This window comes from Anser anser (genome assembly GCF_964211835.1).
Source record: "Anser anser genome assembly, chromosome: 11".
Classification (NCBI taxonomy): Eukaryota; Metazoa; Chordata; class Aves; order Anseriformes; family Anatidae; genus Anser; species Anser anser.
This window is the reverse complement of record NC_139732.1, coordinates 4,902,772-4,929,180: the sequence shown is the minus strand read 5'-3', so window position 1 is coordinate 4,929,180 and position 26,409 is coordinate 4,902,772. Positions and strand designations below refer to the sequence as shown.

The window sequence follows — 26,409 nt, the reverse complement described above, 5'->3', positions numbered from 1 at the left end:
GGCTAGTGGTGTAACTAATACTATTCAAAAATCTTTATGTTGATCTGTATCTGTTGATACCATCACTCATTTAAAAGAACAGGTTAAAGCAGATTTTATGTTAGAAAACATCCATAGCAGAACACAATTATAATGTTCATGTAGATACATTCATATAGTCAGAATACGCTCTGTTAGCTTACAATATTTGTGAACCATGTTTGTTTCATTCTCAAGGTTAGTACTTGTAACTCAGGAATTACCTTTGAATAACAGCTTTGTGGTTTCAGCTGCAGTTACCCAAATGTTATAGACTGGTGCTTTTTTCCATGTGCCATTTGATAAGGCTACAAAGTTATGACTTCCACAGTTCTGAATTACTTTTATTGGAGTTTTGACAAAGTATACTTCAAAATTCTGTCCGTGAACTTTAAGGTCAACTGTACTAACATGCATTTTGGCTGTGGCAACGGACAGCAGTGGCTGTTCAATAGCTATGACTTGTCAGCAAAGGAAAATGTCTGTAAAACTGTGTAGAAGATGCATATGTTAGTGGAAGCAAATCACCTTTTCCACCAAAATCAATGCTCCCTTACTGCTATACTTGCTCAGCTTCTCTAGTAATCTGGCTGTTCTGGCACCTCTTGTCCCATTCTATTCCTAAACACTACTCTTTAGTTGTTTCATTTGTCACAATCTTACCTGTTCCCCTACTTTGGGGGGCAGTACTGTAGGGATTGGGGAAATATCCTCCCCAGAATTCATGGTACACTTAACAGCTAAGACACCCTGAGGTCCTTAAAGGGTGGGGCTGGGGATAAAATATAACAGGCCCAAATTAACACTTAATGAAATTCCTTACTAGTAATACTTTGAAATATATTAAAAGTGAGATCCCCCCAGTTATGGGCTATGAATTTTGTATTCCCTTTTTGGCACTCTAATGCTAGTGCGCTATCACCAGAAGTTACACTGTTGGCATAATTCCCAAAGAGTTTTGAGAAATTGCCTTTGATTTCATTGCTTATTTATTTTTCCAGCTACATGAATGACTGTATTGCTATACATTCCTAAATATCTATGCTTGTATCTACTTAGCAGTATTCCTTTAAACACCCAGTGTACTTAATATTTGCAGGTGAGTATTAGCCAGTTTATGTTCACACTGAAAGCAAGAGGTACTTACTGTCAAATTCCTTTCTTTTCACATAAAAATATGAGGATGGATTTTGGCTTTTCCTGGGCACAGGAGTTTTATAAAGGCTTTCCTAAAGCTCATGTGGCACAGTGGGTATAGAATAGGGTTAATGGCTGAATTCACCCACAAAAGCCAAAATGAAGTCTCATAGAGTGAATGTAGCACACAGTGCCCGTGACAAGCTGCTCTGATGATCATCAAAAGTGTATATGGTGCCCAGCACAAACCAAACACACAGACAATAATTGCTAAAGACTTTGCTACTCTTTTATCCCGGGAAAGTCTAAATCTATTTGCCATAGTGTTAGCAATGTCCACTCTGGTGATGTTGCATATGTTTTCTGCAGTTTTATAGAAATTGTTCTTACGAGGCTTGGTCTCGACATCCACCTGAAGTGGTGGAAGGTCTTGATTGACATTCAGATTTAATGACTGATTGTCAAACTTATGTAGTCTGAGCCGTGGAGCCTTTATGGGGGGAGAAAGGCTGCTTGCTCTCTTCTCGTGTTTGTGTCTGTTAGAAGGTTTTACAAAAAATATGGTGTGCTCCCTTTTTTTTCCTTGGAAACTCATTTCACAGTCCTCTTGACCAGGTGATATGTTTTCATTTCTGAGGGATGTGCGTTTCCTAATGTTGAGGTAAATACTTAAGTTAAAGTATGTAACGGTGATGAAGGGTGTAAAGAATTCAATGGTAGAGGCAATCATTAGGAAATACCAGTTGTAGAAGAATTCTGCATGACATTCTCCTTCAGGGAGGATGCTCTTTTGGGCAATGTACTCCCAGCTGAGAATGGCTGGACCGTAGAGAAGAAAAGCAGCAATCCATACAATGATCATCTTCAATATTGCGTTTCTGGTCATGCCTTTCTGTGCCCTGTAACTCACCTGAGAAACACAGAAGTCACATATATTAGTAGTATCTCAACAGGTACTATTGGTACCTTGGAATATGACCCTCTCAAGTTTGAGGGTCAGTGATATATTGTTTTGGAGATAGGGGTTATAACAAACTTACGAGAACCACAGAAAAAGTGTTTGTGAAATACCCATTGTAACAAACATTATCAAGGTGACTGACTGACTGGATGTGTTCTGAGAATGTGCATCAGATCTTACAAGCCAGAAAACAAAGGCTTTTCCAGAGCAAATATCCACTGCAGTTTCTAGAATTGGTTGTCACTAGTTGCTTATGTATTCTACGGCATTAGCTGTGACACCAGTTTATAGCTTATCTAAAGACATAGCGCTTTAGAATTCATTTATGTATTTTAAATTAAATGATTTTAAACTTTTATTAAAAGAATATAGCATGCATGGATATTCTTTTAATTCCCTTTCTTAATGTGAAAACTGCCTATAAAAATAAATGGGTAAGCTTTTCTTTTTGATATCCCTAATTTCTTTCTTTTCTGAGTTACTTGCAGAACTATTATGTGCAAATAAGATTTATAGATGGAGTGTTGTGGTCTGCAAAGTTCTTCACAGGAAGGGTAATTGCCCTTTAGGAAAAACAGAGAATCTAAGATGCAAAAAAGTAATAAGTATGCCAGTAATATTAAGTCAATAAGCCATGTCAGCAATAAAATTGAGTAGAATCTTAAGATCATCTAACATTCCATATTCTAACTTCCTGGTGTATTGGACAATGTTCATATAATGAATTGGAGTTCAGTCTTCACATCTCTACAGTGGCCAACCTTGTGGACTTCTGAGAAATATTTTGGAATATGAAGTCCTTGAACTTGAATTCTGTGTAGGATTCATGCCTACTTGCCCCAGTCTGTGGATCTTGATCTCCAAAGCTGTTTTAGTTAGAATACCCATGCAGCCGAGGAATTCTGAGTTTGTCTGAATTGGGTCTAATTTTGCAATGCCTGACAAGACTGCTACTGAAATAATTAGTAGCCTTGTAGGAAGATCAAAACTTTCACTGAGAGAGTAATTTAGAACTTTATATAATATTGTTCGTATGTTCTTAAACTGCCCTAACCCAACAGGCAGCTTCTGTACTCTTGCTTTGGGAGAGATTTTTATATGAAAGATTAATTTGAAACATTTCCAAGTGGCTGAATTCTTTCATTTATTAGTTTCCCCTTCTGTTTCTGAAACTATCCAGTCTATATATTTATACTGTGTGTATAGTCATGAGTGTGGCTTACGAAAGTAAAATTCATGGCTAATACAAAACTTAGAAAATAAAGGAATGTTGTGTTGACTATTTGAGAATTAATCTGTTCATTTCTCCTCTCTTCCTGAAAAAAAGTTGGTAAATAATAAGTTGCATATAATCTGTTTAAGTGCTCTTGTATACTCTTTGTGCTATTTACTGAAAAGGTATCACTGCCTTACTGTGATTTATAAAGAGCAATGAAGCTAAATTCATGTTTAAGGAAATGTGGGTGGAACAGGGCGCTGAAGAATAGCTGCAAACTGTGTGTAGAAGAGTGAAACCTATGAGCAGACAAAATGTGTTATTTCAGCACTATGTAAAATATTTAGTGGCATTATGAAGTGAAAATGAAGTTAGGTTTTGTTCTTTGGAAAGTCTAGTCTACTCCTTTTCCAATAACTGATGTGCTGCATGACTTGAGGCAAGGCTATTTTTGTGGCTGTTGCATTGAAATAGCATTTCCTTCTTTTGAAGGAAGTTAGTTACTGTTAATTTACACTCTGCCACTTTTAAGCCATGCACCGCTGTCTGCACTGGTACCTGTTGCAAAAAGTTCTGCTTTACGCTGTAGCTGAGATGCAGTTGGCTACCTTGCTGTCGATAGATGTATTGCTGTGTTTTGAGGAAATGCTTTGTTTCAGCCGGGTACTGCATTTTTAACCTTAACCAAGGTGGGGCTGGGGATGAAATAAGTAAACAGTGTTCCCTCTGCCCTTCTAGCTTCACCAGCAGCATATACCACCTGTGCCAGTTTCTAAAATAGTGTAATTCTTACTCTTGTAAATAGGAGAAGCACCTGCCCTTCCTGCCCAAGGTGCTGTCTCCCAGAACTAGTAGGTTGTATCTGGACAGCTCCCCTCTCCGGTGGTGGCTGAGGCTCAGTTGGGATGGGAGCTGGCAGACCTAAGCCCCCCCCGTACTTGACGGGGCAGCTTTGGAGCCTCTGCAGCCCCCCCTCAGTCCATGCAGCTGCCCTAAGCCCTGTGCTGTGGGCTCCCCTCTCCCACCCCCAGCTCTTTGCAGCTCAGGACAGCCTGCCCAGCCCTTACCGCCTTGGTGACGGAGATGAACCTGTCGAAGCTGATAAGGACGATGTTGAAGACCGAGGCAGTGCACACCAGGTAGTCCACCACCAGCCACAGCTTGCACAAGCCCCGGCCGAGCCTCCACTCGCCTGTCAGCACGTAGGGGATGTAGAGGGGGATGCAGAAGCCGCCTGCGGACAGAGCTGGGCGGTGACACCCGCAGCGCGACCCCCACACCCCTCCCGCCGGCCCCGGCACTCACCCACCAGCAGGTCGGCGATGGCCAGGTTGAGGAAGAAGAAGTTGCCGTGGCTGCGGAGACTCCGGTCCACCACGAAGGCCAGGATGACCAGGGCATTGCCCAGCACCGTGGCCAGCACCAGCAGCCCCATGAGCGCCGCCAGCAGCGCAGCGGCAGCGGCGGAGAAGGGCCCGGGGCGCTGCCCGTCCCCCGCGCAGGCATCGCCCCCTGCCCGCGGGCTGCCCGAGTGGTTGAGCCACGGCGCCTCCTGGCCCATGGCTCCCGCGGCGCTCCCTGCGCTCCGCCGCCGCCCGGCCCGGCTCTGCCCGTCTCTGCCGCCCGCCCCGAGCCGCTCCTGGCACCGCCCCGGGAGGAGAAGGGGGGGACGGGACCGGGCGGGGCGGGCTGTGGGGAGCCCTGAGGGGCGTGGGGCTCTGCCCGCAGCCGCCCACCTCCGCCGCCCTGAGGGGCGGGAGGGGCCCGCTCCCGCCCGCGGTGCCGCTCCGCAGCCCCTCGTGTGAGGCGGCTCCACCCCGGCGGCGGGCTGTCCGAGCGGCTCGCTGATGGCCCTCGTGCTGTCGCTGGCTCGGCAGCCTCACCTGCCTCCTTCTTCTTTACGGCTCTTGCCTTACACTGTAGCTGCAGATCCCCTTGTCCCATGGGGTGCCCTGAAAATCTGCACTTTTGGCCGTGTTTGGGAGGCTCCCCGTGTTCAGCTGGCCTAGCCCAGTCAGGTCCTGCATCACGCCAGCCGCTGCCAGAGGAGAGCTCGAGTCCTGCTGCTCCACGGCAGCCTTCCCTTCTGTGGGGGCATCAGGAAGGCCTCTGCTGTACCTGACTACTTGTTTTCACAAACACTGACAGGAATGCAGTACTTCTGAGACTTCTGTTTTCAAAACTGGCAAGAAATGTAGATGATATTTCAAAGGGCGTTATGACAATGATGTTTGCCAGTTTTCTCTCAGGAGGCAGATCTGTACCTGAAATCAAAGCACATGAGCAGCTGGGAAAGAGGTAGGAGGTTTTCAGCTTCTGGCAAGAGGACTGACCCAGCACTGAGGAGGACTGGGACACACTGAGGTCTGTCATGAGTGAGGGATAATCTAAGAGAGGAGATACAACCTTCTGCTGCCTTCCTGATTTGGCCCATTGGATCATTATCTGCTTTAAAATATGAGGCCATTGACAGCCTTTGCCTTTCTTTCCACAAGAGTTTCCTAGTGACTGTAAGCAGTTTGGGACTTGCTCCTTTCAGTATGGCCCCCTTCTACTTAAAATAAAACAGAATTTGCTCAAAAACAATCACTGGATGCACATAACTTTCCCTTAATTCAACCACTGTTTCACATGTGGCAAACTTTTATACAAGCAGTGAAAGACTGGTATAAATCTGCAGTTTGAAACAACAAATTTTAGAAGCAATCACAACAGCTTTCTGAAGAGAGGACTTCACTTGGACATCAGGTAAGGCAAGCAAGAACAGCTCTTTAATAACTTGTCTGTTATTTGTCTGAGGTTGAGTGTGTATTCTGAGTAACTGTGGACTGGCCTTTTCCCCAGAGAGATGCATCAAGCCTTTGTCAATTTTGGAAGCACAGATTCTAGGCCAGGTAATTCCTGTAAATCAGTATCTCATCAGAGGAGATTTTGCAATTTACAGGAGTTATAATATGGCCTCTCAATTTTTTTTAATCTAGAGACAGAAATGTCAACTGCATAGCCGATGTATGAGAGCAAAATGCTCTTCTTACATGTTACTGTATCATTATCTCCCTAAAGCAAATAAGAAAGGCTACACAAAACAAGTGACAGGAACGCTGAAGTCCTAGTTTATTACCACAGTGACTATTCCTTAATCTGGGGAGTCGTTTTCACTTCCCTTTGAGCTCAACTGGCAGTTTTCCATCACTTTGGTTTGGGCGGGATCAAGCTTGTTGATAATTACTGCTATCTGATTGTGCTGTGGAATATAAAAGATAAAAGAGGCAGCCAAGAGACACAAAGAAGAGAAAATAAATATCTCAATCACCAGGAGAACATGAGAGAATTCATTTAGTCTTTCATGAATAATTACTATATTCTTCAGCTTCTCCAATGTCAGGTAATTTTCTAGCAGTTCAGTGAGTCTGCAGAATGCGCACTTGTGTATTATATTTGAAGTAGCTTTTGTAGTGTATTACCTCCTGGCAGACTTTGAGATTCTCAGTAAGCCCCATAATAACCAGCATTACTGTTTTCTGATGCTCCTTTATTACTGCTAGTTTGACAAGGCATAATGACTGCAACTCTTAAAAAATTGTCTTCTTAAAAAGGATGAACCATCACTGCATAGCTCTGCACTGTGGCAACTTATTGTTGAAGACCATGCTAGTGCTGGCCAGAGACCTTTGCAGATACCAAATCCAAATGGTGCTAGGTGGCCAGCACACTCAGAACAGCAGGTTTTACTAATGCAGGCTTCAAATATTTTCTTTTTTCCCTTAAAATTGATATTTTTAGGTCCAGTGACTTACTGCCTTTTTTACTGAGCTATGTTGATTTTCTTTTAAGAACATCAATTACTGGGAGAAAAGCGTCACTTCAAAATATATATTGTGATGGTATAGATATATGCACACTGTGGGGAAAAAAGCGTAAAACACGCATGGATGAGAGAAGGGAGCTACAGCTCACCTCATCTGCTCCGTTGTCAGAGCAGCCTGTCCTGGAGGGAGAGTACGCTGATAATGGAGCTTGGCAGGGTGAAGTAAGAAGAGATGAAGAGCTCTTTGTAAAATGTCTTTGTGTAAGACTGAATTGAAGACTTCTGAAAGCATACTTTGATACTGGTCTTTATCTAATCCTTGGAGCAACAGATAATTTATTAGAATTGGTAAAGAGGAATAATAATAGCCCAAGGAAATCATGAAAAATGCAACATTTTCCAGGGCATATCAATACTCACATGTTCTGAAATTCTTAAATTTTTGTCCACAATTTCTTTAGTGATGACTATTTTCATTTCCAGAAGACTTCTTTCAGTGATTTTTGAAAAGGGAGCTGTCTGAATCATGCAGTTTCCCATGACTAGCATATGTGGGTGAGCATATCTACCGAAATGATAGAAAAACAGAATGTTTTTCCCATACCCCAGACAGATGACACTTTTCCAGAACAGGCCAAATTCACCTTCCAAATAGACTTGGGCAACCACATTGAGAGGAGGTAGATTCCAGCTGGCTACGTATCTTCTAGGTTCAAAAGATGCAGAAGACCTTCTCTGTTAATACCTTCTTTGAAGCACAATTGAGGTAGTAACCACATTTACATTAGATGTTTGCCAGAATCTTAATTGAAAGCTTAATTGATGTGTCTTTTACCAAATAACATATTGTACATAATGGTTCTTCCTCTGCTTGCTCCTTTTAAAGATATTTAGTTTAGTCCCAGGACTCCACTTATGGGATAACTATTTCGTGATATGGTTTGGGGAGCCACAAGCTGGCTGGTACAATGCTTTACTTAAGCTATGCTTTCTAGAGAACTGAAGAGCAATTGTTGCAAATTTCAGTGAAGTACATGAAAGCATACCATAGCTGGAACCTGCACTTACATAAAGGAAGATATTCACAGAATTTTGCAAATTTCTTAAAAAATATTTACTTTGTAATAGCTCTATGTATGTATATGTATATGTAATATGTATATGTTTATGTATATGTACATAATATGTATGTTATATCATCTGTTCTCTACTATTTGGTATTTGACAGGAAAAAAAAGCCTCCTTGGCCAGGAGAAGATTTTTAGACTGACTGAAAGAAGCCGCTAAATCAAATTTGGCTGTCAAACAGATCTGATCCCAGTTAAGCAGGAAAACTAAATTCTGCAATGATCATTTCCTATTAAACTTGTACACTTTGTCAGTCAGGGTTTTGCTTGCATAGTGATTCATGTTGTTTTGTTTAATGTTCTCTAGGTGTCTCTATGCATATGATGCAATTCATACTTTAAAAAAACTTTTTCCTGCACATGTGGAGAAAAAGCACCCATTTGATCTGTGCCAGTGCAAAGACATCCAGTTCAGAGTACTCAGTGTTATCATCTGCTGATTATGCGTTTTCTTTTCTTTACTAAAGAAACAGTCAGTAGGATTCAGTCCTGTGCATAATGAGGGTTGTGGGATAGTAAGGTTTGGTGTAGGTATCAGTACTAACAGTTGGCTGTAGGTACCTCCACCTGGTTTTAAGATACTCATAAAGGCATGGTTAGAGCTTCAAATTGATATGCTACTTCCTTACTAGCGCAAAAAAGAATAATACTGCTATCTGCTCAGTCTTTATGAACAGCTTTGTCACCTGTTCAGACTTAATAAACTGCTTTCCATCCACTTCAAGTGTGATTTGCTGCTTCATGAAGTCCCATGTTGTTTACATGTAAACAAGAATGCAGTATCAAGGAGGTAATAGGGCCCAGGCCAGGCTGACTTGGTTCTGCACTTACAGTATCATTACTGCCATGTCACACTGAATTCATCCAAATGCCATGGCCTGAGATCACCTCTAGGTCTGGCTTCAGTGTTTCAATGGCCATTAAAGCAAAGAAGTACTCACAATTTTGATGAATATGGATCAGAAATTTGAAATACGATTTAAATAGTTCACTTGGGAAATCAGACTTCAACAAGGTACCAGAAATATTTATCCCACAGGCAATTCCCTCAAAGTCACACCAAAATTATATTAGTATTGAGAAGCAAGAGAGCTAAATATATTATAGGCATTAGGAGGAATTTCATTTCTTTTTGGTTCTCCTGAACATGTTCAACAGCTTCACCTATTGTTACTTGTACCCTGTATTACCAATTGAGTGATGCAACATATTTGGCATTTGTGTCCTTCCCATCCTGGCTGTTTGATGTATTAATATTTCAATGAGGCAGTTTCATTCATGCAGCCAGCATCAGAAGGTATCATCATACTTTTCTCTCTTGGTTGCAAGAACATTACAGAGGGTTGATTTTTTTTTTCTTTTAGCTCAGTGGGAGCTGGACAGACTTTCAAAAAACACTCTTACCAGTATATTGGTGCTGAGGACACTGCAAAAATCAGAGCTACCCAGACTCATTTATTTCTCTTTCTTAATTCATTCTTCCTTAATCCGTATAAAAGTTAATTTTCATCTGGCCAGTCACCTCCCTCCCTTGCACTGATAATGTCCAGGTACATAATCTTTCCCGTCTGCATAGTGTACTGTAAGTGCAACAGTACTTCTAGCCAGAATGGTACCAAAGCGCCAGCGTTTCTGGCATTTGGATGCGCTTGCGAAACTTCTTTTCTACCAGTAGATGGCGATTCCCAGGAATGAGCTGGGACCCTGACAGCTTTCTGCATCTCCTTCAGACCTAAGCTGGGAGGGTATTTCCATAGCAAGCTGCTAACGGACCCGGGTTTATAATATTCCCCCAAGCGTCTCTGGATTTTCTATGTCTGTATCAGCAGTAGATGTAGTTGCATCGTAGCTATTGTAGTTTTACAGCTTTGAGAATGACTCAGGGTTATTTTTTTCCTTGAGGCTGTCCATTTTTCATTTTCAGTTGGAATAGCAACCCCAAACACTGTGACCTCAGTGCCCGTGACTCTTTGGGAAGTTAATGCCTATTTGCTTGAAAGGCAGGGTGTGAAATTTGGAGTTAGCGTGAGAGCATTGCCAGCTGAAGTTAGTGGTGTCAGAGAGCATGGCTTATCGTTATTCTTAATTAGCGACCCAGTTACTGCTGTGTAGGTGTTGTTGTAAGTCAGATTCAGACCATTCTGATACTAACCGATAATGTTTGTTTCCTCATGTTAGCTGTGTGGTATAAATTCTAACAGAGGAAAAAGGCGGGAACTCTATTTTCCTTTATTTCAAGCTTTACTTTTGTGTACTCTCTCATAACAATTTTCTCACTTTATGCAGGAACCCAATGAATGCCTGCTGTACTGTATCTAGACCTATTTGTTTTCATCTGACCTTTGAAAATTACACAAATTCTTTATCCACATATAAGATGTTAGTTGTGTCATGGTCAGTGTTACACTGGAATTTTATAGTGCAACACCTTTGTCATACTGTCCATGCAAATTGTACCTCGTTGTTCTGTTCTGTATTTGGATGGTTGAGGGCATTGTTATGCACTGTTTTGGAATTGCATGGAGATATTATTTAGGATTATATCTTTTTTACACTGTGCTTAACAGGATAAGTAGGAACTTGAACATCTGTTTGGAATGAAATCTTGTGTTTTCAAGATTTCATTTTGGACTGGAAAACTGCAGCATTTTGTAAGAGCCTTTTCCAGTTCATTAAAGAATACAAGTCTGTATGACTCTCTTGCTTTGTTATTTTTACTCCAGCTTTATTGGCCAAAGACATACTTTGTAGTCTTTAAATAAAAAGCAGTTCTTGTGAAGAAATGACTGTTCTTCATGTCCCTAAGTCTATGGACATGGGACCATAAGGAACTGAGCAGAAACAGTGGGCTTAAGTGTCAGCAGAGGAAATTAAGGAAACAATAGTTTAATGGCAGTAAAACACTCTACCAGATTGTCTGAAACTGCTGAGGAATCACCACCAAGAGTTTCAGCAGACACCTATTATGAGTGATGCAAAAATGACTGAACCTGCAGTGGGGAGGGAAGTGGGTTAGCTAATCTCCCAGACTGCCTCCAGCCTTATTTTCTGTAATTCTGCAGGTCTGCAGTGGTGTGTGTCAGTTAGAGGCGCATAGAGGTGGTTAGAGGTTGAATGAGGAAAGCCTGAGAGGAAATTCTTTACTCATACATCAGCTTCAAATAGGCTGTAGAGAATTGGGTCTGTAATAGTGTTTTGAGTTCAGCTGTTTTCCGTGTTAGCTGTGATCCTGCAACGTTTATATATCCCCATAGCAAAGTAGTTGGTGGTCACTAGACTAGTAAGCACAGTTTGACGTGAAGGAATATAGCAGCATGCCAATTCTAGTTAACAGGCCAATCAGGTGGTTATGTGAGCTTCAGTTGTCACAAGTTTTAAAAGAAGACGGTGAAGGGATCCAGACCTTTTCCTGGACTGCTGAAGTTTGTATGTTTCTTTACAGAACCAATAGTGATGTGTTTAACATGTTGCTGAGGGAACCAAATGCTAAAGCTTATTGAAAAACTCAAAATTCAAGACTAACAATATCAAAACAATAGAATGGTTTAGATTGGAAGAGTCCTCTGGAAGTCATTTGGTCTGTGGACCACAGAGCCGGGTCAGTTTTGGAGTCAGATCGTGTTGTTGAAGTCCGTGTCCTTACAAACGGGCTTCCTCATTTAATTTACTCCTCAGGTTTTCCCTCAGTAAGAAGAAAAAGTGAAATGAAGAAGTGTATTCATGTAAGAAAAAAACAACATATTTAATGAAACTAAATCATTACCTTGATTCATTACATGGTAATTAACAAATTAACTTGAAGAAATAGAAGCAACAACAACAAAACAAGAGAGGACACTTCAAAGACATTTTCTTGTTAGGTTAGGCAGATCTCAAATACAACAGATCAAAACCAAGAAAAGGTCAATTGGGTAGAACGTAAAATAACTAAATAAAAAGATCTAAAGTTAGGAAAAAGAAAATGAGTTTTTTAAAGACACAAGAAGTAGATGAGCATATGGAGAATGGGTTGTTGTGAACATGCTTCTGTTAGAAGCGTGATTTATGAATAATTTTTCTGAGATACTCCTTTTGGGTCACTCAAGCTATTATGTGATTTTCTTACAAGAAAAGAATGTTATTCATCATTTCTACTGTCACACAAAAAGGACACTTACAAGTTATCCTGCAGCCAAGGGATTTGCACTGCCCAGCACAGGCCTGAAGCCAGGCTGTTGGCACAGCACACACGTGGCAGTACAGCACAGGTTTGGGTCTGCTGAAGTTACCTCTACTGTGGTTCACCAACTCCTCCATGTACAGTGGCCTCATGAGCAGGAGTGCTACCAGGCATAACAAAAACTCAGCAGTATGCACGCGGTTAGATCCCCCCTCCCAGCTGTACCTTGCAATGGCATGGATGTAGGCAGTCTTTGTTGCTATAAATCATCAATTTATGAAAGAGGCGTATCACTTAAAATATATAGCAAGTGATCCAAAAGCCACCGAGTTCCTTCACTGACTTCAGTGTACTTGAGTCAGCTCCTCATTGCACATTTTGCTGGAAAGCACAAAAGGATCAGTTTTAACTAATTGCAGAGGGAACATTACGGCATGTAAGTAGGAGGCAGAAACCCATGTTCTGTTCTTGGCTCTGCCATAAACTTGTAAATTTGGGTTCATAGAAAATCACTCAGGTTTTGTGTGTCTCAGTATTCTTGCATGGGACAGGGTACTTAAGTCTTCTTTTGAAAACATATTCTAGAAGCTCCAGCTTTAAAAATTCACAGCTAGAGAGATCCGTAAAACAATGTCAACAGAGCACTAGATTTCATATCCTTTTTCTGTTTGTAGTTAAACTCAGTAGGCAAGGCAGCTCCCACCCACTGCATGTTCAAATGTATTCATCTTTGCATGCAGTGATTAAGCAGGCTGTTCCCATTAGTGTCAGTGGGAGTTAAATAACCAATTATGAAACATTAAGAGGAAATGATAGCCTTTAATCATCCTTAAAAAAAAAAAAAAAGGCAACCCAGAACCCAACAAACACTTATTTCTTCTTAAATAAGTCACTGCCGCTCCTCATACACTTGAAGTCTGTACTCATTTATGTGCTAGTGAAATATCACAGCCCTATCTAAAGCTCTGTGTAGTGGATGTTAAAACCATTGCTTCTGTGTGTTATAGGTAAAAGATGAGCAAATCTGAGTCTGTTTTTTCAGTGATTCTCCAAACCATGAAATCTGTGCATTGAGCACAATTGGCTGAATTTATTTTGGTAAATGTGAGTACCATTAAAAATTCAGAGTCTGTCTGTATTTGGCATAAAATTTTGACCCTCCTTCCCTCAAAAAAAAAAAAAGAAAAAAAAAGTAGAGAGTTGTTTTCTATGTTGAAATGTTATGTTTAGGGAGCATTATTTTTTAATGAAATGTTTAAGCTTTTCAGTTTGAAAGGGAGTTTTCATTTCAAATTTTTTCGAAGTACTGGGAAAAAAAGGGGATAGAATAGTTTATTGTCTCAAGCATGGAACTAAGGAAAAAAACATTGAATTTGTTGTGAACCAAATCCTTTTATACTCTTCTTCTGCTAAACATGTTTTGAAATAATCCCATGGGAATATAGCAAAGTGCAGTAAGTGTACAAATATTCTCACAATCCCCTCATTCAAATGGGGAACTGGTTCTTACATTCAAAAGTGACTGTATTTTATTCAGAACAGAGTGGAAACTACATGCCAGACTTCAGGTGCATGGTCTGGTGCTTTCAGCAGTGCACTGATTGCTGTGAACATCCAAGGAGCTGTTTGTTCAGAGCCTGCATCTTGCAAGGAATTGATTTGTATGTACTAATGCACTTCTTCATTAAAATGAATGTCATCTCGCCAGTTTGAACTCATTCAATTTTATACTTATTAGAGAAGATAATCTAGTATTGCTTTGAAATGAAATTTCTAGGGAATTCATTTGTCTGATGAAACATACAGCACAGATTCAGATTGTTTTTCTGCTTTTGCTATAGGAGCTATTTGTGTTTTTCCCATTATCAAATCCAATAACAGTGGTTTGCTGCAAAAGAGAAGCAGCTACCTGGCATTCTGTAGCACCCTACTGTTCCTTATGCACATCCAAAGGGAGAACCAGTATGGTGCATTGGGCTGTCAACGTCCACCCACAGGGCTTGCATGGATATATTAATGGAAACAGTCATTCCATTCATAGCCTCAGCTCTGGGAAACAATCTCATTCTTAGCCACTCAAAAGCGAAGCACCTTTGCTTACCAGAGTGGCTAATAGCTCACTTGAACAGAGTACAGGGAAGAGAGTGGTGAGAGAGATTCTGTGGCTGCCCAAGGCTTGTCAGCAGTGCACTCTGCCTTGTTACCCCTTTACAAGGTAACAAGGGCACAAAGAGATACAGCCTTTAAGTATTATCTGCTAATGGTGCAGCACAGCAAGGTGACTAAAACAAACCTGCCACCAAACTCAGAAAGTCACTAGCTTTTCCTTAGTGGAGGTTTTAACCTCTCCTAAGTCAGAAGCAGGGTGAAGAGGATTTTGCTAACCCACCTGATTAGCACTGCAGCCAAACGAATAAGCTTGAGCAGGTTCTGTCACAGATGTTTCCAACTCCAAGAAACAGCTGAGCCCAGCAAGCTACTCTTCTGCAGCACAAGCCACCTTGAAGGGAGAGTGTATTGAGTTGAGCTTTGTGGTAAAATGAGCCCTAGGGAAAAGGGGTTTTGTGTAGCTAGTTCTATGTAGCCAACTGAAGTCTCTACTTACTGAGTTTACATCAAGGCCTACTTGTTAATTCTTGTCTTTTGTTTTGATATTGGTTCTCTTGAACTCTGGTTCTGCTGTAGCAGATGAATATTTATCCTTGTCTCTTGATATTTCTTCCCTGTCTGCTTCTAACTGCCTGATTCAGTGTTAGAGCATCAGTGGGTAAGAAAGAGGCAAAAAAAATTGAATGGTAAGTGACCTTTCTAGTCCAGTAAACTTAGGTCTTCAAATTTGTTTGTTTTGCGTGCGTGTTTTTGATTTTAGAATTGAAAATAAGCTTTAAGGAACTCTTTCTTCAAGATGTGACTGTTTTATTCTACCTGTTAGGCAAGCAAGAATGAGAGAGAGACTAGTCCCTTGGGCTAGGTACTAACCCTGTTAATGCCCTTCCCTGAGGTGTGGGAGGCTCTCATGTCAGTCCTCGTGCACATCTTATGGGCCATGTACACCAGTCCATGCTATTATTGTCTGTAAGCCCCAATCCTGGCCAAACATGGTAAGAGACCAGATCTTCCACTGTGGCCAAAAGAAAACTGATTTTTGTGATGCCAGGCGTTATCTCTGCACTGAAAGCTGTACAGGTATGAGCAATAACATGAAGTCCTTGGCCCATCATGTCCCACATCTTTGCCATGCTATAAAGCACAATCCAAATGAGTGTCATCCATAATAAATGACAGTTACTATGGCAATAAGTAGATACATGGTCTACTATCAAATAGTCCTGTGCCCTCTGTCTTAAAAAGGTTGTAGTAGAACTGGGGAACTTGCAGAGAAGATATGCATCAAATGGAATGGTTTCCGCACATGAATGATTAAATGGATTAACTAGATTCAAACAATTCTGTCTAGAAGAGAAGTGATTGACAAAGGAAATGATGAATGCTTGTAAAATGAGTGGAATACCACTTAGGCATAGGGGACAATATTCACAGTCTCTTCAAGAACCAAAGGACAACAAATAAAACTCCAAGTTGACATTTCCTCACACAAAATAACAATTGTGGATGTCTAAAGTTTGTTTAAGTTCCAAAAGAAATTGGATTTTCCATTCATGAATTTATCCATTGAGAGTTATTAAACAAAAAGATGCAACTTAATCGTCAACAATTACCCATGCTGCGAATCCTTGGAGATGGGGGACATTCTGGGCAATTTTCATTACACGATTTATTTTCCTTCTCTTTTCTAAGCAACAGTTTCTGTGAGAGAGGAGACTGGTCTGACCTGGTCTGGATGTTCTCATGTTAGCCCTTGTTTTTCAAAATCTCTCCCTTGATCATAACCAGAGCCGGGTGATGAATATGCACATCAAAAGGAAACATAATTAGGGGCCCCCTGTTGGTAGCAGCCTACATCTAACAGGATGGTGCGAGACTAAATAATAAATCAACTTCAGTTCTGAAAACACGCATTCATAAGGTAGGGAACAGATAATGGAGGAAGAGATATCAGAAGTATTTTGTAAAATTTGAAAGGGAATATCAGAATTAGCCATCTGTATTGAAAGGGAGTGAATAGATCTGGACTGATGTCAGGCCTTGGCTAAGAACGGCCATTTCAAGTTGAAAAGTCTGAATGTTTGAGGAAGATGTTTAATAGCCTGCTAGTCTGATGAGACTTTGACCTTGGAGAAGTCATGCATACTCAACAGCTCTCCCTTCCTCTTTTATCACTTGGGACTGTATCTGTGTCAGATCAATGAAGTTTTCTTTGAAGCTAAGCTCACAGCTAAAATTGTGAGGATGACTTCAGAAAACTGGCAGGTTTTGAATTAATGTTAGCTGACTTGTAGCTGTGTTCGGATACTCAGTTCATTCACCGTTTTAATGTCAGGAAGGGAAGAAGAGAAAAGTACTCATATCCTGTCTTGTAAGAATGTTACAGCTGACGTGGTATAATTTGGGGGGGGTGGGGGGGGGGGAGGAGGCAGTGTAGAAGGGAGTAGAAATGCCAGGGAACAAATGAAACCTTTTCAGTGACTACCAAAAATATTTTTCCAACTTTGAGGAGTCTGGGGCTTTTCTGTGAAATAAATAAATTGAATATTTTCTGAAAGGGGATTTCTTTCCTTCCAGCTGAGAAAATAGCAGGGTTTTTACTCAGTATATCTGAAAACTTCTGGGGGATCCTCATTTATATTGTTGTCACCTATACCTTTATGTAGGTGAAACTTGCATCATATTACAAAGGGTTTTAAGCTGTTTTTTTACATTTTACTTGCCTTTGATGTGACACAGAACCATTTAGCCATCTCTTCATGCATACGAAAAAGCTAAAAGACTGAGGAGAGAGCTGAACTTGGGTTCCTCACATCACTAGAGCTGTAATAAGGGCTGTTGCAGGAAGACTGGGGTAAAGGCGCAATGTGACTGCAACCTGCTTATTTGAAAGTGGTTTATTATTATTAATTATTACTATTATTATTATTATTGTTATTATTATTGTTATTGTTATTATTACTTTTTTTTTAATGTATAACCTGTCTATTTATTTCCTTTTCTCTATTTCCTTTTCAAGACAGCGCCATAGTTGTTGAATTGCAGCATATATCGCTCCTTGTAAACAGGAACTTGACATGTAAATTTGAGTCAAAAGGAATCGAACTGTGTTTCTTTCAGTGTTTGCTTTTGACTAGCTTTTGTGCCTTCCTTCTTAGTGTGCTGAATATTTGTGAATGTTTTCTTAAAGTGCCACAGAATATAACAAAGCACCTAACTTAAGTGGTCTGAGTACTGCACAGGGAACCTAGCATGTACGAGGCACAACAGTGCCTAAGGGGCATTGCAACACGTACACTCAATTGTACAGATTTCCACAGATAGTCTCTGCTTGGGGGAATAAACATCATATAACTTTCTGAAGGTGAAAAAATCAACAGAACTACAGACCTGTTATCTACAGAATCTTACAAACTACTCTCCACAGAGAGTTAAGGAATGACAGGATAATTAGCATTAAAGACATCTGAATGCTAAATGGGAGAAGTTGACATCTCTCACAGGAGACTTGCAAACTTCAGGATCATATAGCAAAGAAATGCTTAATAATAAGGATACTCTTCCACTGTCAAGAAAACACAGTGTGTAATTTATCACTCCTCAAAGCATACTCTGAAGAAGTGTGCTGGCTTCAGAGAAATCAGAGATTATTGTTTAGAGAGATGAAGATCACATTATCATATTTATCTTCCTTCAGTTGTTAATATTAACATTTTGATTTTACTCTTGATTTGATTTATACTTCCTTCCATATTTCAAGTGACCTCACCCTGTTTATAAAAAAAAAATATTTTTTGTAAGCCTTTCACAAAAATGTTGACCTTTCAGCCAAGAAATTAGACTGACCTTTCAGTATATGCACAGTTACTACGTTTAACTCATATAATGGGGGGGTGGGGGCTGTGACATTGCTCTGCATATTCATAGCCTTCTAATCATCATCACAACAACCTGTGTATGCAGCCTGTGAGTCAAAATCAAGATTTGAGTGGAATATTTGTCTGACGCTGACTGTTGAATATTTAAGGGATAGTGAGAAGAACAAAGTGATCTAGAATTTATTGAAATCGATGAGAATTTTCTGTGTTCTTCACATAGCTTCGTGTCCCCGTCGAAAGTGTAATTGAGTTACATTTGTCTTTTGTTCTGTTGCGCTGCAGGATCATGGCTGTAAATTACCAAATGCTGCTGACTGAGACTATAAAGTAGGTGCCTCCCAAGGTTAGTAATGACACTGAAGTTTGGTGTCTCTGCTTCCCAAAGGCCAATACAGTAACCTAGGCTTTGAACATGGGAACTGCAATGAGATGCCTGAAGTTACTGTGTATACTCATTCACCCATGTCTATTTAATAGGACTATTGACACAGTGTAGATTTATCAAATTTATTTTTTAATCTTGCTTGTAAGGAGGATGATCAGAAATCTGCTATGTAAGGTTTTGGAGCTCAATTTCTCTAGGACAGGATACAAATAATCCTTAATAACTCTTAGTGTAAGAAGCAGCTCCCTGACAACAGTGAAATCTTTCTTTATGTACTAGACTGTAGTAGGTTAATAATGTAACTTCAGTGTAATATAATGAAATAGCATTCTCATGGAAAACACAGTAAGTTCTTTGGAATGCACTGTGGAATAAAGATATTTACTTGATGGCACATTTAGTAAGTATTTATCTTTTAAAAATAAAATATATATTTTTAAATATGTTGTGTGTACTTAAGCAAATTCTGCAGAATGAGGCCTCAGATATTAAAAGAATGAATGGAAATTCAATATATCTCTGTCTCCTTGGCAATGTAGTCCCGTATTTCCTGTTTCCTGGGCAATTTACATAATTATGCCAACTTACTGGACATCTGTTTTAATATCCGTAGACAAAATTGCATGGCTGAAATAGCACTGCTTCCATCTTGCCTGTTGAGATAACCTTTTGAAGTTGAAAGAAAAACTCAAAGTTGGGCACATTCTAAGGAAAATAAAAGCCATAAAACTAAGATATGGACATATGGTTTGGATTTCTATCCCATTAAACTTCATCCTGTTCAGTCACATCTGAGCCAAACAAAGTTCAAGTGCTGACTGGCTAATTAGACACAGCAGGATGCAACGTTTCTTAAGGCTGCCCCTCAGTGTTGTACAATCCAGGCAACAAAAAATACTCAGAAATGGCAATTCAAAACTAGGAATTTAGCAACCCAACTTTGAAAGTGTTGCTCCCTCTCCTGCCAGCTTGTGTATAGCTGAAAGAGCCAATTTCATAAACTATTATCACAGTCATGGCTGGGGCGTATGCGTTAACGGTTACCTGTGAAATGTGGAGGGACTACTCCATGCTCCATGGTGTAAGCCCCTTGCAGCCTTGTGTTTCTGGGCCAAGTCCTGGGGCATGGCTTTCCATTAATGGTTCTCCCAAGATGCTGTGGAGTGGAGTTAGGCAATGGCACTTACAGGGCTAAGGTAATATCCAAGACAGGTCAGGGTATGGCCTACTGGGCTGAGGAAGAGAAGGAATTTAATTTAGAAATGGGTATGTCTAGCTGGATGAAGAAAGGGTTGGATGTTGCTCATGATACTGATAAAGACTTAGCAAGCCCTTTCTCCTGCTTCTCTCCATTCTTTTTCCAGTCTCTTCAAATTTTCTTATACTCTATGTTCAGGATCACCTTTCTTGCACCTCTGTTAAAATAAAACAACTGAATTGATTCCTGCCATTACACACTTCTTTATTTGCTGAGAGATGTCCCTTCAGTAATAGGATGGCATTTTCTATGACTCATTTCTCTGTAAAATCTAAGTTTCATATTGAAATATTTAGGGTAAAAACCAATCTAGACTTCCTGTAGTCATGCTCAGGACACAGTTCAATAAATTGCTTAGGCCCTGTTAGCAAAATACCTTTAGCTATAAATTCATTTACACAGAGATAACAGAGTTAGCATAAAATCAACCATGCACCCAAATACTGCTGTGCTGAATTTATACTCAAATATAGTCTAGGTTTGGAGGGATAGTTTAACACTGAAGATAACTTTTGTCTTATTTATTTATTTATTTATTTATAGGTATCTGCCTTACCTTCTCTGCTATGTATTTTTGTTTTATAGTAACGTAAGAAAACTAGCTCCTGTGGTAAATGGAAGAAGTATGACTACTCACTCTCCTTTGATGATGAGCTAAGCCTTTACTATACGTACAAAGAATAAAATAGAAATGGAGTGAAATGTATGTGCTTCACTTCTGGCCGTGTGATGAACTTGTCATCTCATAATGGATATTAATGGATTTTCTTCCATCAGAAATCCCTTCAGAACTATTTGTCTGACACAGAAATAGCCTTACTTATTTCATGGACAGGGTGAACAATTTTTTGGAAAATTTCAGACTGAAAAGAGTAAAATGAGTCTCTCTTTACTTTAAATGTTCTCCTTCTGTCTCCCCAGTTGTCTATTAGAAAATGCTGTTTTTTAAGTATTCCTAAGAAAACTAAGAAAAATAATGTTTTTTTGTTTGTTTGTTTGTTTTGTTTGTTTGTTTCCCTTTGGCCATAGGATTTGCTTATAATTTGCTCTTAACATTTGATATGTTGATAGCAGCCTACTGCTCATTTTCTCCTTCAAAACCTTATACAAACTTTGCTCCTAAGCTAGTCTCTGGAGAGTTGCTCCATGAGCAGTTCGTGCTCTTCTTAGCTGCACAGACAGCAGAAGAGCACATTCATCTCCAAATCCTGACCAGGCTCCACTTCAGTTCTAGTTTGCTAACAAGACACCTTAAAAATAAGCAGAGCTGCTGCCTGCTTTAAATGAACCAGCTGCCTTTTCCAGCTGCTATTTCAGTAGTCCGTGTCTCCCATCTGTTTGGTTCCAATAAAACAATCATGTTTTCAAGGATCTAATTCTATTCCCAGACAACTCAGTGAGATCAGGATCGCACTTAAAAAACACGTGTTGCCTCCTGTGCTGCTTGTTACTAACCTGCGTGGAGCACTGAAGAACAAAGGATCTGACCTGGGGGAAAAAAGGGAGAACTGGCACTGTGCATGTCTATCCTGCATGGCCATTAGGTGGGAAGCAGTCCAGGTATCGCAATGGGCTTCTGTAGCTGTGGAGATAAAGAATCCTTTCCTTTCAGCACAGCTTCCAGTAGCCAACTACCTTCCTGCATTGGGTGTCCCAGCAACGCAGTGCTGTGTGCGGTATGGACGTATCTTCCATCTCATAGCTGGGGAATCACAGGATGGTTGGGTTGGAAGGGACCTTAAAGGTCATCTAGTTCCAAACCCCTGCCATGGACAGGGACCGCCCCCCACCAGACCAGGTTGCTCAAAGCCCCATCCAGCCTGGCTTTGAACACCTCCCGGGATGGGGCATCCACAGCTTCTCTTGGCAGCCTGTGCCTGTGCCTCACCACCCTCTGAGTAAAGAACTTCTTCCAAATATCTAATTTAAATCTCCCCTCCCTTAGTTTAAAGACATTACCCTTTGTCCTATCGCTACACTCCCCGACAAAGAGTCCCTCCCCACCTTTCCTGTAGGCCCCCTTTAGGTACTGGAAGGTTGCTGTAAGGTTTCCCCAGAGCCTTCTCTTCTCCAGGCTAAGCCGTGTGTGACATGGTGTATGACTCATTAGAGAGCTTCTGTCCTGGCTACTCTCTTTACTTTGCGTTAATTGGAGGACCAAACCTGCTATTATTTATTTATACGTGGGCACAATTTCATTACTATTGTAGGTATAAACTTGAAAAATGTCTCGATTTTCAGATTTTTTTTTTGTTTTTTTTTTTTTTTTTGCTTTTTGTGGAGGTTGCCATTTCTGGGCTGGCTTCTAATTTGCTTTACTCCAGGAACAGTCACACTGCTGCACTCAGTTGGAATCACTGCATGATATTTTGCATCATCTCCCAGCATTAACTTGTTCAAAGGAAACTCTAGCCCAAAGTTGCATTACCAAAGTCAGAAAGATTAAGACATCTGCCAGCTAGATGGTGCCAACAACTCCAGGGCCAATCACCTAATACCCAATCACAGTCATTTCCAAATAAGCTGGACAGCGATTATCGATACAAATAAAACAAGAAACCATACAGTGTTTTTTTTTTTTCTTTTTCTTTTTTTTCCCAGAACTTTATGAATCAAGTGGATTGGCTGAGGAAAGGCTAGCAAGGGCAAAATGCAGTAAGCATTAATGCAGCGTTCAGGCATGCTGCTTTCTGCACAGGCCACAAGTGAACAGAGTGCACAACCTCTTAATGTTCTTCTGTAGTATACTGCCCATATGCATCGACCATGAGAGCTCCATGTCTATCTAGCACAATCCTCATTGCAAAGTGCTACAAAATCACTTGGAAGAAGCATTAACGGAAGAGGAATGTTCCTCATTTGGTACTGGCAGTGATGCTACTTCAGCCTGTCCCTGGCATGGACACGCTGCTACAAAACGGACTAATTAGGAATCTGCCTGGCTGTGCAACCGCTTGACTCTAGTGTGCAGCATGGCCTTGTTTTCCTGCTGAAATAACTGTCTTGCTGTGTAAAATCTCTCTCAACTATTTGCTGGTTAGTCATTGTCACGTAAATTGCAAGTCAGCACTTTCAGAGATGTTTTTAGCAACAGCCCACCTGTGTACACTTAAGCAATATCAACTGAAGAAAAAAACAATATTAAAGCAGTAGTAGACATTTCTATATCAGAAAGAACAGGATTTAAAAGCATACTGCATTTTTCTACCCATTTATATCTTAAAATGAAGAAGGGTTATAGCACATTTTAATGACAAGTTCATTTGAGTAACAAACACAGCATCCTCATTCTAGTCTTTGTTTCATGGACCCCTGCGTACAGTTTTGTCTTGACTTTTTTTTTCTTTCTGCCTTCTCTAGTGCAGTAATGAGAGTTTTTTGGTACTCTTTCTTACATAACTGAGTAAGAAAGTTGGCAATACTTAGAAATATAAAGGAAGGATTCACATACTACTCATTAAAATTAAAAGTGTCAGTTGAACTTAAACTCTGTGAAACTTCTTTGTCAGTTGTTCCCTAAAGGAATGCTTGAATTTGGAAAGCACGTGATAAATGGAAATTTAATATATCTTTTAGCTGTATCTTGAAAATTTTGTTCTGATGACACACATTAAGCTGTGCCTCATTACAAATTCAACTGCATAACCCAAACCAGGTATACTCAGTGTCCAGTGCCAAACAGAAGACACGATCTGATAGATTCTTCAGGTTGAGTTGTTTTTTAATTTTTCTGGAGGTTCAAGGTCCCCACTGTCCCTGTGCAAGTATTTCTAGCTGCAGACTGGCCTTCTACAGCCTCCTCTTGTACTGTTTAGCCGCTGACTTTGGCATGAGATCCAGCTGCTGGTACTAGGTTTTCCCTTAAGGTATGACAAACTTATTCGCCGGCCTCTTTCCAGGGTCCCTGTTCTGCCTATTAAAACTGATGAAATTTGGTCATGAATAATTTGAATGAGTCAAGGTCATTTTTTTTTTTTTCTTTTGAAGAATAAGTTTCCTCTTTGGATTCTGCAAATGTTACCAGCCTATAGTGTGAACTTCTTGTTGAATATCCATTTCATATGTGAGTGACACATTTTCTTTGAGGCTGAAAGCAAGTTGCTTGATCCCTGTGTAAACAGCCCTCTTTTCCTAGTTTTCTTTTCTTTTTCTTTCTTTTTTTTTTTTTTTTTAATTTTGTATCTGTCTTGTACCTGCATCTGGGTCTAGTGCTTTACTTGGAGTAAGCACCATAACCACAGAGTACCAGCCTATCCTAAATTAACATATATGGTTGTTAAACACTAAGTATCTCTACATCACTAACAAAGTCAATGCCTAGTTTGCTTTGAAATAGCAATTTAAACTTGAAGCTCATTATTTCTTAAGGAAGATCATTCATTGGCAAGTGGTGAATACTTTTTTCAGTCTTACCAGTGGAGCATTTAGGATATTTCATTTTGTCTTATTATATATGTTGAAAAGCCTGTCTGTGTCTTCATATGATGCAGATTTCCATAAAGTGTTATGGACAGATTCCAGGAAATAGCTAACGATAAGGAGGGATGAGGCATAAAGAAAACAAATGCATGTAAACGCTGGATATTGTGAGAAAAATCTCAAATAATTTTCTTCAGACAGGATCTTCTGTGAAGCTGTTTTATTTGCAATTGCAATGGCAGGCGTCCTGCCAATTAGGAGCACATTTTAGTAAACAAATCATAACCTTTTATTCCCTATTACCTGGCACCTGCTCACCTCCCCTGTTTCCTCATTGGCTGAGTACTACAGGTTCACAAGCTACTCGACGTTCCTCTATACCATATATGTACATTTTTTTTTCTTCAACCCTTTAATTTCTCCTTTTTCTCTTTTTTTTTTTTTCCCCTTTCTTAAGTTTTAAGAACTTGTGATCTTTGTTTTACTGTTCTCACACTGTTCATCCTGTTTTTCTCAAGCTTCTACCTTATTTTGGAACACTGAGGCCTTCTACTGTCCACTTATCTGCTTAGCATTTCTCCTTGTTATGACTACACAACTACCTTTGAATACAGAAAATTAGTTCTCTACTGCCAAAACACAACTTAGTTTCTCACAATATTCCACGTTGGACCAGGTTTGTTTGGTACAGTTAGCAAAAACGTCTTCTGGTCCTCAGTACAGAGCTCAGAACAAAACCAGTATTTCTGGCTCTCTCTGTGTCTCATCCTCTCAGAGGTGAAAGATCTGGGTAGGTACCAGTGTTAACCCCTGGCTACCACCTTTTACAAAGACCCATACAGGGAACAAGGACTGTGCATTTTCTTGGAAGTCTTTGAGAGAAAGAAGTCTGTTTCCAGGTTTGACAGAAACGTGATCTCTCACTGAGCACATTTACTGGAAGTATATTGATCATATACCTGTAAAGGCTTTTCAGGTATAAGGCCTGCTGAAAGAGCTTCACTCCTCCAGACCTGAGCAGGAGAACAGGAGATAGCGTACCATGCAGGGCACCACGGTACCATTGCTGCTGGCAGCATATAAGCCTCCATATTGCTTTGAATAAAGTTAGATAATAAAGGGATACAAACTCCAGTGACAAATACATGCTAGTGGTGCAGTTATGGGTGTTGCACAATGCTCAACAGTAATAGAGGGAAGTTAGTAAAAGGTGTTTTTTATAGACAAGACTGGGAGTGCTGGAGTTTTATCAGTCTAGCCGGAAGCTGTATATTTATTATGTTAAAGATGAGATGTAAGCTGGGCATGCTGTTAGCCAGTCAGCCTTTATTCATCATGAACACAAAGAAGTTTATGTCCACTGAGAACACCATGCTGCCAGCCGCTTCCCACCCCTGCTGAGCACATCCACGCTTCCCAGGGATGCTAGCTCTTTGAACAGGTGCTGAGTACACCACAGTAATACTGCTTGGGAGCCAGGGGAATTAGGCCACCCTCTACTGCTTGTATTTTAATGCAGCTTTAATTTCTGCTCTATTGTTTGCTTCCCCAATACTTTGTTTCAGGCAACAGATGGGACCACTGTCCTACCGTATATGAGGCTGAGGTTTTTAATCTAAGGAGCAATCTTTGCTTTTGAGTTGTCCTTTATTTTAAATAGCATGACATCTATTCTATTCAAAGAACACTGACATCAGAGGGGGGGGACTAAAAAGAGATAGTCAAAGAAAAAAGCTAAAGCATAATAATTAAGAGTCTTAGCTATCCAATAATAATTATTAATATTGGTAATTTTCATAGCACTTTAACAATATCAGGTCTTTTTTTTTAAATTTTATTATATTGGTGTTAGTATAAATGGAGTTGCCTTGTATCAGCAAGAGAAGATTTTTTTTTATACCACATAATGGCATGCACATTTCCCTGCTTCAATACAT

General features: G+C 40.2%; 1 protein-coding gene across 2 annotated transcripts; it reads right to left on the bottom strand.

Moving 5' to 3' along the window:
- Nucleotides 1–77: 77 nt before the first annotated feature.
- LOC310905648 (histamine H3 receptor-like) lies at nucleotides 78–5,421 on the bottom strand. Of its 2 annotated transcripts, XM_083852231.1 has the most exons (3): nucleotides 4,638–4,956; nucleotides 4,400–4,566; nucleotides 78–2,065 (listed from the first exon to the last, which is right to left on the bottom strand). In XM_083852231.1, exons 1-3 carry the CDS (start codon nucleotides 4,891–4,893, stop codon nucleotides 1,184–1,186), a joined length of 1,305 nt encoding a protein of 434 aa, XP_083708357.1. In that variant the 5' UTR covers nucleotides 4,894–4,956; the 3' UTR covers nucleotides 78–1,183. The 2 variants fall into 2 exon arrangements, with proteins under 2 accessions (XP_083708357.1, XP_083708356.1); XM_083852230.1 differs by lacking the exon at nucleotides 4,400–4,566 and having other exon boundaries at nucleotides 4,638–5,421.
- Between the last annotated feature and the right edge of the window lie 20,988 nt (nucleotides 5,422–26,409).

Bases quoted from the DNA above. Each gene is read 5' to 3' on its own strand.
- LOC310905648 (XM_083852230.1), bottom strand. From the start codon at position 5,276: ATGGGACAAGGGGATCTGCAGCTACAGTGTAAGGCAAGAGCCGTAAAG. The intron at 2,066-4,637 runs GTGAGTGCCGGG...TGTGTTTCTCAG, and splicing joins CATCGCCGACCTGCTGGTGG to GTGAGTTACAGGGCACAGAA.